A 13012-nucleotide genomic window follows, 5' to 3' on the forward strand; every position below is an offset into this window, starting at 1 on the left:
GGATAGGATGGATAGACAAATGGATGGATGGAGAGATTAAGGCCTGGATGGGGAGATGGCTGGACGAGGGACCAAGAGATGGGTGGAAGGATGGACAGCCAGAGGGCTGGACAAATGGAGGGACAGAAGGACAGAGGGACAAAAAGTCAGATGGACAAATGGAGGGATCGAGGGCTGGACAGGGGAGAACGGGACGGCCGGAGGGACAGCCAGAGGGACAGCCGAAAGGCCCGAGGGCGGGGCGGGGCAGAGGCAGCGCCGGGCTGGCCGGACAGACGGACAGGCAGGACGGGGCCGGAGGCTCCGCGGCCCCTTTAAGCGCCCCCCGCGGGCGGGCGGTGGAAGGCGCCGGCCGGGCCGCGCCGCGCGGGGGACAATGGGCGGGGGCGGGACCACTGTGGGAGCGGGGGGGGGGGGCGGGCAGGAAGTGCCGCGCGGCCGCGCCCCCTCCCGCTCAGACACCCCCCGCCCGTCGCGGCGGGGCCGCTCTGAGGCGGCGGCGGGAGCGCGGATCCCCCGGGAGCGGGAACGGGAACGGCGGCGGCACCGGGAGCGGCGGCGGGTGAGGGCAGCGGCGGCGGCGGAGAAGGAGGCGCGGGGCGGCATCGCACGGGGCTTGGCGGGGGCCGGTCTCGAACCCGGGTCCTACTGGGAGCGGGGGGCGGGCTCGAACCCGCGGGCCCCGGTCCGGCCGCCGGCACGGCCCCGATCCCCCGGTCCGGCCTCACCCTGGAACCCCAAATCCCGTCCCGATCCCCCGGTCCGGCCTCACCCTGGAACCCCAAATCCCGTCCCGATCCCCCGGTCCGGCCTCACCCTGGAACCCCAAATCCCGTCCCGATCCCCCGGTCCGGCCTCACCCTGGAACCCCAAATCCCGTCCCGATCCCCCGGTCCGGCCTCACCCTGGAACCCCAGATCCCGTCCCGATCCCCCGGTCCGGCCTCACCCTGGTACCCCAAATCCCGTCCCGATCCCCCAATCCGGCCCTGACACCCCAAATCCAGCCCTGAGCCCCAGCTCCAGACCCGACACCGCAAATCCAGCTGCGATCCCCCAAATCCAGCCTTACCCCGGCACCCTAAATCCCGCCCCGACACCCCAAATCCAGCCTCGCCCCAGTACCCCAAATCCAGCCTTGACATCCCAAATCCAGCCCTGACACCCCAAATCCAGCCTCACCCCAGTACCCTAAATCCAGCCTTGACATCCCAAATCCAGCCCTGGTCCCCAGTTCCAGCCCTGATCCCCAAATCCAGACCTGACACCCCAAATCCAGCCTATTCCCCAAACCCAGACCTGACACCACAAATCCAGCTGCAATCCCCCAAATCCAGCCTCACCTCGGTACCCCAAATCTGGCCCCGATACACCAAATCCAGCCCTGACACCCCAAATCCAGCCCCTCCAATTCACCCCCTTTGCAGTCCTCCAGCCCCCCTATTTCATCCTGACCCCCCCCATTCCCCCCTTTGTAAGCCCCCCATTGCCTCCTGACCCCTCATGGCAGCCCCCCAGCCCCCCCATCGCCTCCTGACCCCCCCATACCCCCACTGCAACCCCTCCATCGCATCCCAACCCCCACCTTGCCCCCTGTTCCCCCCCTATGGCCCCCATTCCCTCTCCCCCTCCCTGTCACCCTTGCCCCTATTCCCCCATCCCAAGCCCCCCATTCACCCTCTGCCCCCTCAGTTCCCCACTCACCCTCTCCCCCCATTCCACCCCTCTCCCCCTATTCCCACCCTCTCCCTCATTTCCCCCCAAGACCCCTACTAACCCTTTTCCCCCAAACCCCCCACTCACCCTCTCCCTCCACTCCCCCTCAGCCCCCCACTTCCTCTCTCCCCTATTTCTCCCCTCTCTCCCCATTCAGCCCCAATTCCCCTGTTCCCCCTCTCACCCCATCCCTCCCAAGCCCCCCACTCCCCCTCTCCCCCCATTCCACCCCACTCTCCCTCTCTCCCCATTCCCCCCCTCCACCCTCTCCCCCCATCCCCAGCCATGGTGTGCAACCTGAAAGACGATCTCTCCCCCCATCCCCCCTCTCCCCCCTCACCCTCTCCCCTTATTTCTCCATTCCTCCTCTCCCCCATTTTCCCCCTTTCCCTCACTGTCCCCATTTCCCCCACTCCTCTCTGACCCTCTCCCCTCCCCTCCCCAGCCATGCCATGCAGCCTGCAGGATGAGCTCTCCCCCATTCCCCACTCTCCCCTCCCCTCTGACCCTCTCCCCTCTGACCCTCTCCCTTCCCCTCTAACCCTCTCTCCTCCCCTCTCCCCTCTCAGCCATGGCGTGCAGCCTGAAGGATGAGCTTTCCCCCATTCCCCTCTCTTCCCCCCTCTCTCTCATCCCCTCATTTCCCCCATTCCCCTCTGACCCTCTCCCCTCCCCAGCCATGATGTGCAGCCTGAAGGACAAGTTCTCTCCCATCCCCCCATTCCTCCCACTCCCCTCTGACCCTCTCCCCTCCCCTCCCCAGCCATGATGTGCAGCCTGCAGGATGAGCTCTCCCCCATTCCCCACTCTACCCCTCCCCTCTGACCCTCTCCCCTCCCCTCTGACCCTCTCCCCTCTCAGCCATGATGTGCAGCCTGAAGGATGAGCTTTTCCCCATTCCCCTCTCTTCCCCCCCTCTCTTTCATCCCCTCATTACCCCACTCCCCTCCGACCCTCTCCCTTCCCCTCTTACCCTCTCCCCTCCCCTCTGACTCTGTCCCCTCTCACTCATGTCATGCAGCCTGAAGGATGAGCTTTCCCCCATTCCCCTCTCTTCCCCCCTCTCTCTCATCCCCCAATTCCCCCCACTCCCCTCCGACCCTCTCCCCTCCCCTCTGACCCTCTCCCCTCCCCTCTCTGTCCCCTCTCAGCCATGGCGTGCAGCCTGAAGGACGAGCTGCTGTGCTCCATCTGCCTGAGCATCTACCAGGACCCGGTGTGCCTGGGCTGCGAGCACTACTTCTGCCGCCGCTGCATCACCGAGCACTGGCTGCGCCAGGAGCCGCAGGGCACCCGCGACTGCCCCGAGTGCCGCCGCACCTTCGCCGAGCCCACGCTGGCGCCCAGCCTCAAGCTGGCCAACATCGTGGAGCGCTACAGCGCCTTCCCCCTGGACGCCATCCTGGGCGCCCAGCGCAGCCCCTTCCCCTGCAAGGACCACGAGAAGGTCAAGCTCTTCTGCCTCACCGACCGCGCCGTCGTCTGCTTCTTCTGCGACGAGCCTGCCGTGCACGAGCAGCACCAGGTCACCAACGTGGACGACGCCTTCGAGGAGCTGCAGGTGGGGCCTGGGGGGGCTGCGGGCCGGGAGCTGCCGGGGGGGGTGATGAGGAGCTGGAGATGAGGAGCTGCAGGTGGACTGTGGAGGGTCAGGCAGGTGGGTTGTGGTTGAGGAGCTGGAGATGAGGAGCTGCAGGTGAGTTTTGGCTGAGACGGGTCATGGTCAACGAGCTGCAGGTGGGTCGTGGAGGGTCAGTCCATGAGGGAGCTACAGGTGGGTTGTGGTTGAGGAGCTGCAGGTGAGTTTTGGCTGAGGTGGGTCATGGTTGAGGAGCTGGAGATGAGGAGCTGCAGGTGGGTTGTGGAGGGTCAGTCCATGAGGGAGCTGCAGGTGGGTTGTAGTTGAGGTGGGTCATGGTTGAGGAGCTGCAGATGAGGAGCTGCAGTTGGACTGTGGAGGGTCAGGCCATGGGGGAGCTACAGGTGGGTTGTGGTTGAGGAGCTGCAGGTGAGGAGCTGCAGGTGAGTTTTGGTTGAGCTGCGTCATGGTTGAGGAGCTGGAGATGAGAAGCTGCAGGTGGGTCATGGAGGGTCAGGCCATGGGGGAGCTGCAGGTGGGTTGTGGTTGAGGAGCTGCAGATGAGAAACTGCAGGTGGGTTTTGGTTGAGGTGGGTCATGGTTGAGGAGCTGCAAGTGGGTTGTGGGTCAGTCCACGAGGGAGCTGCAGGTGGGTTGTGGTTGAGGAGCTGGAGATGAGGAGCTGCAGTTGGACTGTGGAGGGTCAGGCAGGTGGGTTGTGGTTGAGGAGCTGGAGATGAGGAGCTGCAGGTGGGTTTTAGTTGAGGTGGGTCATGGTTGAGGAGCTGCAAGTGGGTTGTGGAGGGTCAGTCCATGAGGGAGCTGCAGGTGGGTTTTGGCTGAGGTGGGTCGTGGTTGAGGAGCTGCAAGTGGGTTGTGTGTCAGTCCATGAGGGAGCTGCAGGTGGGTTGTGGTTGAGGAGCTGCAGGTGGGTGGGTTGTGGTGGAGCTGCAGGTGGGTTGTGGTTGAGGAGTTGCAGGGGGTTGTGGTTGATGGTTGAGGAGCTGCAGGTGAGTTGTGGAAGGTCAGTCCATGAGGGAGCTGCAGGTGGGCCATGGTGGAAGAGGTGCAGGGTTGTGGTTGAGCTGCAGGTGGGTCGTGGAGGGTCAGTCTGGGTGAGATTCCCTGCTCCAAGTGGCTCCTTGGGGCTACTTTGCCTGGCTGGTCCCTCTCCCCTTGGTACTGGTGCCTGTCCCTCTGTCCTTGTGTCCCTCCTGAAGCTGTGGGGTCAGTCCAGGGGCTTCCTCCTGTCCCTGTGTCCCTACACCCCTTCTTTTCCCTGTCAGGGTCAGCCTTCCTCTTGTCCAACCATCTGTCTGTCCCTCCTCCCTCCTGTCCCCGTCAGAGCCAGCTCTGTGCCCCCCTCGTGTCTGTCTGTCCCTTTTGTCCCCATTGGGGTCAGCCCTGTGCCCTTCACCCCCCTCTCCCTTCCTCCCCTCCTCCATCCACCCCTCCACTCACCCATTCATTCATCATACCATCCCTCCCTCCTGTCTCCCTCTCACTACCCCCCTCCCTTCCTCCCTCCATCCCTCCCTTCTCCCTTCTCTCCCTCCCTCCCTCCATCCATCCCTTCACCCATCCATCCATCCCTTCCTCCATCCATCTATCCATCCGTCCATCCATCTGTCCATCCCTCCATCCACCTATCCCTCCATCCCTCCATCCACCTATCCCTCCATCCCTCCATCCACCTATCCCTCCATCCCTCCATCACTCTCTCCAGCCATCCATCCCTTCATCTGTCCATCCATCCCTCCCTCCCTCCATCCATCCAGCCCTCCAGCCCTCCACCCATTCCTCCCTCACTCCCTCCAGCCATCCATCCCTTCCTCCATCCATCCATCCATCCCTTCCTCCATCCATCCATCCCTTCATCCATCTCTCCATCCATCCATCCGTCCATCTATCCATCCATCTGTCCACCCATCCCTCCATCCCTCCCTCACTCCCTCCAGCCATCCATCTCTTCACCCATCCATCCATCCCTGCCTCCATCCATCTATCCATCCGTCCATCTGTCCATCCATCCCTGCCTCCATCCATCTCTCCATCCACCCATCCCTCCATCCCTTCCTCCCTCCACCCATCCCTCCCTCACTCCCTCCAGCCATCCATCCCTTCACCTATCCATCCATCCCTACCTCCATCCATCCATCCATCCGTCCATCCATCCATCCACCCAGCCCTCCACCCATCCCTCCCTCCCTCACTCCCTCCAGCCATCCATCTCTTCACCCATCCATCCATCCCTGCCTCCATCCATCCATCCATCCGTCCATCTGTCCATCCATCCCTGCCTCCATCCATCTCTCCATCCACCCATCCCTCCATCCCTTCCTCCCTCCACCCATCCCTCCCTCACTCCCTCCAGCCATCCATCCCTTCACCTATCCATCCATCCATCCATCCATCCATCCATCCATCCATCCATCCATCCACCCCTCCCTCCCTCCCTCCCTCCCCTCGCTCCCCCCAGGAGTCCTTGGGCACCCCAAACCCCCCCCTAAGGACCTGCTGAGCTGCCCCTCAGGCAGGACCCCCCTCACCCATTCCCTGTGCCCCCTTCCCTGGGCAGGCCCCCCCAGTCCATCCCTCCCAGAGCCCTGTACCCCCCCAGCTGCCCGTGGGATCCCCGTCATTCCCTAATTCCCTCTTCCCTGCCTTCCAGCGGGAGCTGAAGGAGCAGCTCCAGGGGCTGCAGGAGAGCGAGCGCGGCCACACGGAAGCCCTGCAGCTCCTCAAGAGGCAGCTGGCAGAGACCAAGGTACGTCTTGGCACCCCCTATGCCCCCCCCCTGTGCCCCCCTGGCACCCCCTGTGCCCCCCAGCCCTCCAAACCCCCCAACCCCCCATTGGGGTCACCCCCCTGCCGTGACCAACCCGATTCCGGGACCCCCAAACGCTCCAAACCCCATAATTTCAGGGATTTGCCCCCCCCTTTTTTCCCTTTCTCTGGCGCCCCAAAACCCACCCGTGGGGGGTGGTGCCCCCAAAATCCCCCCCACAGGGCTGCTCAGCCCTCTGGGATTTCCTTCTTTGTCCTTTTAATTTACCTTTTTAATTAACCCCATTAATTATCTCCTCGCTCAGCTCTTCCAGGCAGGGGCAGTTTTCTCCCCATCGCCACCAGTGACTGGGGAGGGGTTTTTTTTAGGATTTAGGGTTTTTTAGGGGTTATTTAGGGTTCTTTTTTAGGGTTTTTTTTAGGGTGGTTTTGAGGTTTTTTTCAGAGTTTATTAGAGGGGTTTAGAGATTTATTTTTTAGGGCTTTTAGAGGGTCTTTTTAGAGATTTTTAGGTTTTTTGGGGGGAAGGTTCTTTCAGGGTTCTTTTAGGGTTTTTTAGAGGGTCTTTTTAGAGGTCCTTTATGAGTTCCTTAAGGATTTTTAGGAGATTCTTTTAGGGTTCTTTCAGAGGGTCTTTTTAGAGGCTCTTTAAGAATTTTTTAAGGTTTTTTTGGAGGTCCTTTCAGGGTTTTTTTAGGGTTTTTAGAGGGTTTTTTTAGAGGTTCTTTAAGAATTTTTCAGGGTTTTTTGGAGGTTCTTTTAGGGTTATTTTGAGGTTTTTTAGAGGGTTTTTTTAGAGGTCCTTTAAGAGTTCTTTTAAGTTTTTTTGGAGGTTCTTTCAGGGTTCTTTTAGGTTTTTTAAAGGATCTTTTTAGAAGTTTTTTAAGGATTCTTTTAGAGTTCTTTAAAGTTGTTTGGGGAGATTTTTTCAGGGTTTTTTTTTTTTGGGGGGAGGTTCTTTCAGACTTCTTTTAGGGTTTTTTTCTGAGGTTCTTTTGAGGTTCTTTTAGTCTCCTGAGGGGGGTTCTCTTCAGGTTCTTTTAGGATTCTCTTAGGGTTCTTTGCCAAGTTCCTTCAGGGTTCTCTTAAGGTTCAAGGTTCTTTGGGAATTTCTTTCAAGATTCTTTTAGGGTCTTTTTAGAGGTCTTTTAGGTTTCTGGGGAGGTTCTTTTAGGGTGGTCTTAGGGTTCTTTGCCAGGTTTTTCAAGAGATTCTTTAGGGTTTCTTAGGGTTCTTTGGGGGGATTCTTTTAGTGTTGTCTTAGGGTTCTTTTGAAGGTTTTTTTAGGGTTGTCTTGAGGTTCTTTGCCAGGTTATTTCAGGGTTCTCTCAGGCTTCTTTTCAAGGTTCTTTGGAAGTTCTTTCAGGGTTCTTTTAGGGGTTTTTTAGAGTGTCTTTTAGCTTCCTTGGGGAGGTTCTTTTAAGGTTGTCTTAGGGTTCTTTGCAAGGTTCTTCAGGAGGTTCTTTTAGGGCTTTTTAGAGGTCCTTTAAGAGTTCTTTAAGGGGTTTTTAGAGGTTCTCTGAGAGTTCTTTTAGGCATTCTTATGAGGTTCTTTTAGTCTTCTGAGGGAGGTTCTCTCAGGCTTCTTTGGGAGGTTCTGTAGGAGGTTCTTTTAGGGTTGTTTTAGGGTTCTTTTCAAGGTTTTCTTTGGGAAGTTCTTTCGAGGTTCTTTTAGGTTTCTTGGGGAGGTTCTTTTAATGTTCCTTGGGAGGTTCTTTTAGGGTGGTCTTGGGGTTCTTTGCAAGGTTCTTCAGGAGGTTCTTTTAAGGTTTCTTAGGGTTCTTTGCTGGGTTCTTTGCCAGGTCCTTTCAGGGTTCTCTTTTCAAGGTTCTTTGGGAAGTTCTTTCAGGCTTCTTTTAGGGTTTTTTTTTAGGTTCCTTGGGGAGGTTCTTTGGGAGGTTCTTTTCAGGTTCTCTGAGGGTTCTTTGGGAGCCTGTGGCCCCATTTGCCCCCCAAGTTGTCAGCCAAGAACCTGCAGGTGACCGTCGGGGAGGCGTTTGAGCGGCTGCACTGGGAGCGGCAGGAGGGGCTTTTGGGGTCCTTGGGGAGGTTCTTTTAGGGTTCTTTTCAAGGTTCTTTTAGGGTGGTCTTAGGGTTCTTTGCCAGGTTCCTTAGGAGGTTCTTTCAGGGTCCTTGGGGAGGTTCTTTTAGGGTTCTTTTCAAGGTTCTTTTAGGGTGGTCTTAGGGTTCCTTGCCAGGTTCTTTCAGGGTTCTGTTAGGGTTTTTTGCAGGGTTCTTCCAGGGGTTCTTTTATGGTTTCTTAGGGTTCTTTGGGAGGTTCTTTGGGAGGTTCTTTAGGAGGTCCTTTGGGAGGTTCTTTAGGAAGTTCTTTTAGGGTTCTTCACAGGGTTCTTCCAGGGGTTCTTCTATGGTTTCTCAGGGTTCTTTAGGAGGTTCTTTTAGGGTTCTGTTAGGGTTATTCCAGAGGTTCTTTTATGGTTTCTTAGGGTTCTTTGGGAGGTTCTTTGGGAGGTTCTTTTAGGGTTCTTCGCAGGGTTCTTCCAGGGGTTCTTTTATGGTTTCTCAGGGTTCTTGGGGAGGTTCTTCAGGAGGTTCTTTCAGGGTTCTGTTAGGGTTCTTTGGGAGGTTCTTTGGGAGGTTCTTTGGGAGGTTCTTTGGGAGGTTCTTTAGGAAGTTCTTTTAGGGTTCTTCACAGGGTTCTTCCAGGGGTTCTTCTATGGTTTCTTAGGGTTCTTTGGGAGGTTCTTTAGGAGGTTCTTCGGGAGGTTCTTTAGGAGGTTCTTTCAGGGTTCTGTTAGGGTTCTGTTAGGGTTATTCCAGAGGTTCTTCTATGGTTTCTTAGGGTTCTTTGGGAGGTTCTTTAGGAGGTTCTTCGGGAGGTTCTTTAGGAGGTTCTTTTAGGGTGGTCTTAGGGTTCTTCGCAGGGTTCTTCCAGGGGTTCTTCTACGGTTTCTCAGGGTTCTTTGGGAGGTTCTTTCAGGGTTCTCTTAGCGCTAATTAGGGCTAATTAGCCCGTGGCCCCCGGTAACGCCGCCTGCCCCCGCAGTCGTCAGCCAAGAGCCTGCGGGTGACCATCGGGGAGGCGTTCGAGCGGCTGCACCGGCTGCTGCGGGAGCGGCAGAAGGCCATGCTGGAGGAGCTGGAGGCCGACACGGCGCGGACGCTCTCGGACATCGAGCACAAGATCCAGCGCTACAGCCACCAGCTGCGCAAGGTGCAGGAGGGCACCCAGATCCTGCAGGAGCGCCTGGCTGAGGCCGACAAACACGTCTTCCTGGCCGGAGTGGCCTCCCTGTCCGAGAGGTGGGCGCTGGGGGGGGGTCACTGGGGTCGCTGGTGGGGGAGGGACTCAAGCACAGGTCCTGTGAGGAGAGGCTGGGGGAGCTGGGGGGGCTCAGCCTGGAGAAGAGGAGGCTCAGGGGAGACCTCCTGACTCTCTGCAACTCCCTGACAGGAGGGGGGAGCCAGGGGGGGGTTGGTCTCTTTTCCCAGGCAACCATCAGCAAGACAAGAGGGCTGGGTCTTCAGCTGTGCCAGGGGAGGTTTAGGTTAGACATTAGAAAGAATTTCTTTCCAGAGGGGGTGCTCAGCCATTGGAATGGGCTGCCCAGGGAAGTGGGGGATTCTCCGTCCCTGGAGGTTTTTAAGCAGAGACTGGATGTGGCATCAGTGCCATGGGCTGGGAACCACAGCGGGGTTGGATCAAGGGTTGGACTTGATGATCTCAGAGGTCCCTTCCAACCCAGCTGATTCTGTGATTCTATGATTCCATGATATGTCAGTGAGGTCAGTAGGGTCACTGGGGTCAGTAGTGTCATGCTGGTGTCACACTGGGGTCACTGCTGTCACTGGTGTCACTGGGTCACACTGGGGTCACTGGTGTCACTGGTGTCAATGATGTCAGTGAGGTCACGCTGATGTCACTAGGGTCACACTGGGGTCACACTGGGGTCACACTAGGGTCACTGGGGTCAGTGGTGTCACTGATGTCAGTGAGGTCACGCTGATGTCACTAGGGTCACACTGGGGTCACACTGGTGTCACTGGGGTCACACTGGTGTCACTGATGTCACTGGGGTCACACTGGTGTCACTGATGTGTCACTGGGGTCACACTGCTGTCACTGGTGGCACTGGTGTCACACTGGGGTCACACTGGGGTCACTGATGTGTCACTGGGGTCACACTGGTGCCACACTGGGGTCACTGGTGTCACTGGTGCCACACTGGGGTCACTGGTGCCACACTGGGGTCACTGGGGTCACTGCTGTCACCGGTGTCACCGTCTGTGCCGCGCAGGTTGAAGGGGAAGATCCACGAGACCAACCTGACGTACGAGGATTTCCCCACCTCCAAGTACATGGGCCCCCTGCAGTTCACCATCTGGAAATCCCTCTTCCAGGACATCCATCCCGGTGAGGGCATGGCAGGGAGTGGGGAAGAGGGTGGCACGGGGCAGGGAGGAATGGAAATGAGGGATGGGAATGGGAATGTCACCAGGGAGGGATGGGGACACACTAGGGAGGGACAGGGACACACCAGGGAGGGATTTGGAGGGGAATGTCAGTGGTGAGGGACAGGGGCACACCAGTGAGGGACAGGGACATACTGGAGAGGGATGGGGATGTCAGTGGTGAGGGACAGGGGCACACTAGAGAGGGATGGGGACATACCAGTGAGAGATGGGGATGGGAATGTCACCAGTGAGGAACAGGGACACACCAGTGAAGGACACCAATGAGGGCTGGGGACACATTAGAGAGGGATGAGAATGGGAATGTCACCAGCGAGGGACAGGGGCACACCAGGGAGGGATGGGGATGTCTCTGGTGAGGGATGGGGACACACAAGTGAGGGATGGGCGTGGGAATGTCACCAGTGAGGGACAGGGGCACACCAGTGAGGGACAGGGGCATCACTCATGAGGGATAGGGACACAGCAGGGAGGGATGGGGGTGGGAATGTCACCAGTAAGGGGTGGGGACACACCAGCGAGGGTTGGGGATGCCTCTGGGGAGGGATGGGGACACACAAGTGAGGGACAAGGACACACCGGTGAGGGATGAGGATGTCACTGGTGAGGGATGGGGACACACCGGGGAGGGCCAGTGACACACCTCTGAGGGGTCTGAGGGGTGGCAGCCCCCATAACCTGCCGTGGTCTCCGCGCCGTCCGGGCAGGGCCGGCCGCGCTCACCCCGTTCCCCTGGCCCCGCAGTGCCCGCCGCGCTGACCCTGGACCCGGGCACTGCCCACCACCGGCTCATCCTGTCGGACGACTGCACCATCGTGGCCTACGGGAACCTGCACCCGCAGCCGCTGCAGGACTCGCCCAAGCGCTTCGACGTGGAGGTGTCGGTGCTGGGCGCGCAGGCCTTCGGCGCCGGCGTGCACTACTGGGAGGTGGTGGTGTCCGAGAAGACCCAGTGGGTGCTGGGCCTGGCTCACGAGGCCGTGAGCCGCAAGGGCAGCATCCAGATCCTGCCCAGCCGCGGCTTCTACTGCATCGTGATGCACGACGGCAACCAGTACAGCGCCTGCACCGAGCCCTGGACGCGGCTCAACGTCAAGGGCAAGCTGGAGAAGGTGGGCGTCTTCCTGGACTACGACAAGGGGCTGCTCATCTTCTACAACGCCGACGACATGTCCTGGCTCTACACCTTCCGGGAGAGGTTTCCCGGGAAGCTCTGCTCCTACTTCAGCCCCGGGCAGAGCCACGCCAACGGCAAGAACGTGCAGCCGCTGCGCATCAACACCGTCCGCATCTGAGGGACCGCGGGGGGCCGGGGGGCCCCGGGGCCGCCCCGGGACTGGGCCTGGCACGGGGCAGGGCCTGCGCTTCCAGGGAATCCCGGTGTGGGGGCTGGGATGTGGCAATAAAGGATTTGGAGAGAAGGGAGGCGGTGGAGGGACCGGGGTGGGGCACCGGGGGGGGGCCGTGGAGGGGGTGGGGGCACCATGGGGGGCCGTGCTGGGGGTCTCTCACTGTGCTGGGGGGCACCAGGGGTGCCACAGCAGGGCTGGGGCACCATGGGGGGTCATTCTGGGGGTCTCTCACTGTGCTGGGGGGCACCAGGGGGTGCCACGGCAGGGCTGGGGGCACCATGGGGGTCATTCTGGGGGTCTCTCACTGTATTAAGGGACACCATGGGGTACCATGGCAGGGCTGGGGGCACCATGGGGGTCATTCTGGGGGTCTCTCACTGTGCTGGGGGGCACCAGGGGGTGCCACGGCAGGGCTGGGGGCACTATGGGGGGCCATGCTGGGGGTCTCTCACTGTATTAAGGGACACCACGGGGTGCCATGGCAGGGGTCCCACACTGTGGGGTGCTGTGCTGGGGGTCTCTCTGTGCGGGGGGGCATCGTGGGGATGGTGTGACAGGACTGGGGGCACCGTGGGGTGTCATTCTGGGGGTGTCTCGCTGTGTTGAGGGGCACCAGGGGGTGCCATGGCGGGAGTGATGCACCATGGGGTGCTGTGCCGGGGGTCTGTCCCTGTATGAAGGGACACCATGGGGTGCTGTGCCGGGGGTCTGTCCCTGTATGAAGGGACACCATGGGGTGCTGTGCCGGGGGTCTGTCCCTGTGAGAAGGGACACCATGGGGTGCTGTGGGTGCCACACCCTGCTGGGAGTGGCCATGTCGTGTGTCCTGAGCCATGCCAGCTGTGCCATGTGTGCCGTGCCAGCCTGGGACAGGCTGTCCTGGGATGGGGACAGGGGCAGGTCTGTGTAGGGCTCCATGTAGGGTCCTTGGATTCATGTAGGCTTCCCTGTATCCATATAGGGTATCCATGTATATATATATGTGTGTGTAGGGGTCCCTATATCCATGTAGGTTCCCTGTATCCATGTAGGGTTCCCTATATCCATGTAGGTTCCCTGTATCCATGTAGGGATCCCTGTAGGATTCCCTATATCCATGTAGGGTTCTGTGGATCCATGTAGGGTTCCCTATATCCATGTAGGTT

General features: G+C 59.1%; 1 protein-coding gene and 1 long non-coding RNA gene across 2 annotated transcripts; both read left to right on the forward strand.

Annotated features, from left to right (window-relative positions):
- The first annotated feature begins 426 nt into the window (after nucleotides 1–426).
- On the forward strand, nucleotides 427–11925 carry LOC127470595 (E3 ubiquitin-protein ligase TRIM62). Its single transcript, XM_051786276.1, has 6 exons — nucleotides 427–562; nucleotides 2867–3276; nucleotides 5966–6061; nucleotides 9089–9345; nucleotides 10341–10456; nucleotides 11260–11925. The coding sequence occupies exons 2-6, from the start codon at nucleotides 2869–2871 to the stop codon at nucleotides 11808–11810; spliced, it is 1428 nt and encodes a 475-aa protein (XP_051642236.1). The 5' UTR covers nucleotides 427–562; nucleotides 2867–2868; the 3' UTR covers nucleotides 11811–11925.
- LOC127470596 (uncharacterized) lies at nucleotides 6088–8995 on the forward strand. Its single transcript, XR_007904336.1, has 3 exons — nucleotides 6088–7675; nucleotides 8542–8564; nucleotides 8922–8995. It is a non-coding gene; the product is annotated as an uncharacterized LOC127470596 (long non-coding RNA).
- Nucleotides 11926–13012: the final 1087 nt, after the last annotated feature.

Source organism: Manacus candei, unplaced genomic scaffold (assembly GCF_025592945.1).
Source record: "Manacus candei isolate 608988 ecotype Guabito, Panama unplaced genomic scaffold, ASM2559294v1 h1tg000022l, whole genome shotgun sequence".
In the NCBI taxonomy this organism is placed as follows: domain Eukaryota; kingdom Metazoa; phylum Chordata; class Aves; order Passeriformes; family Pipridae; genus Manacus; species Manacus candei.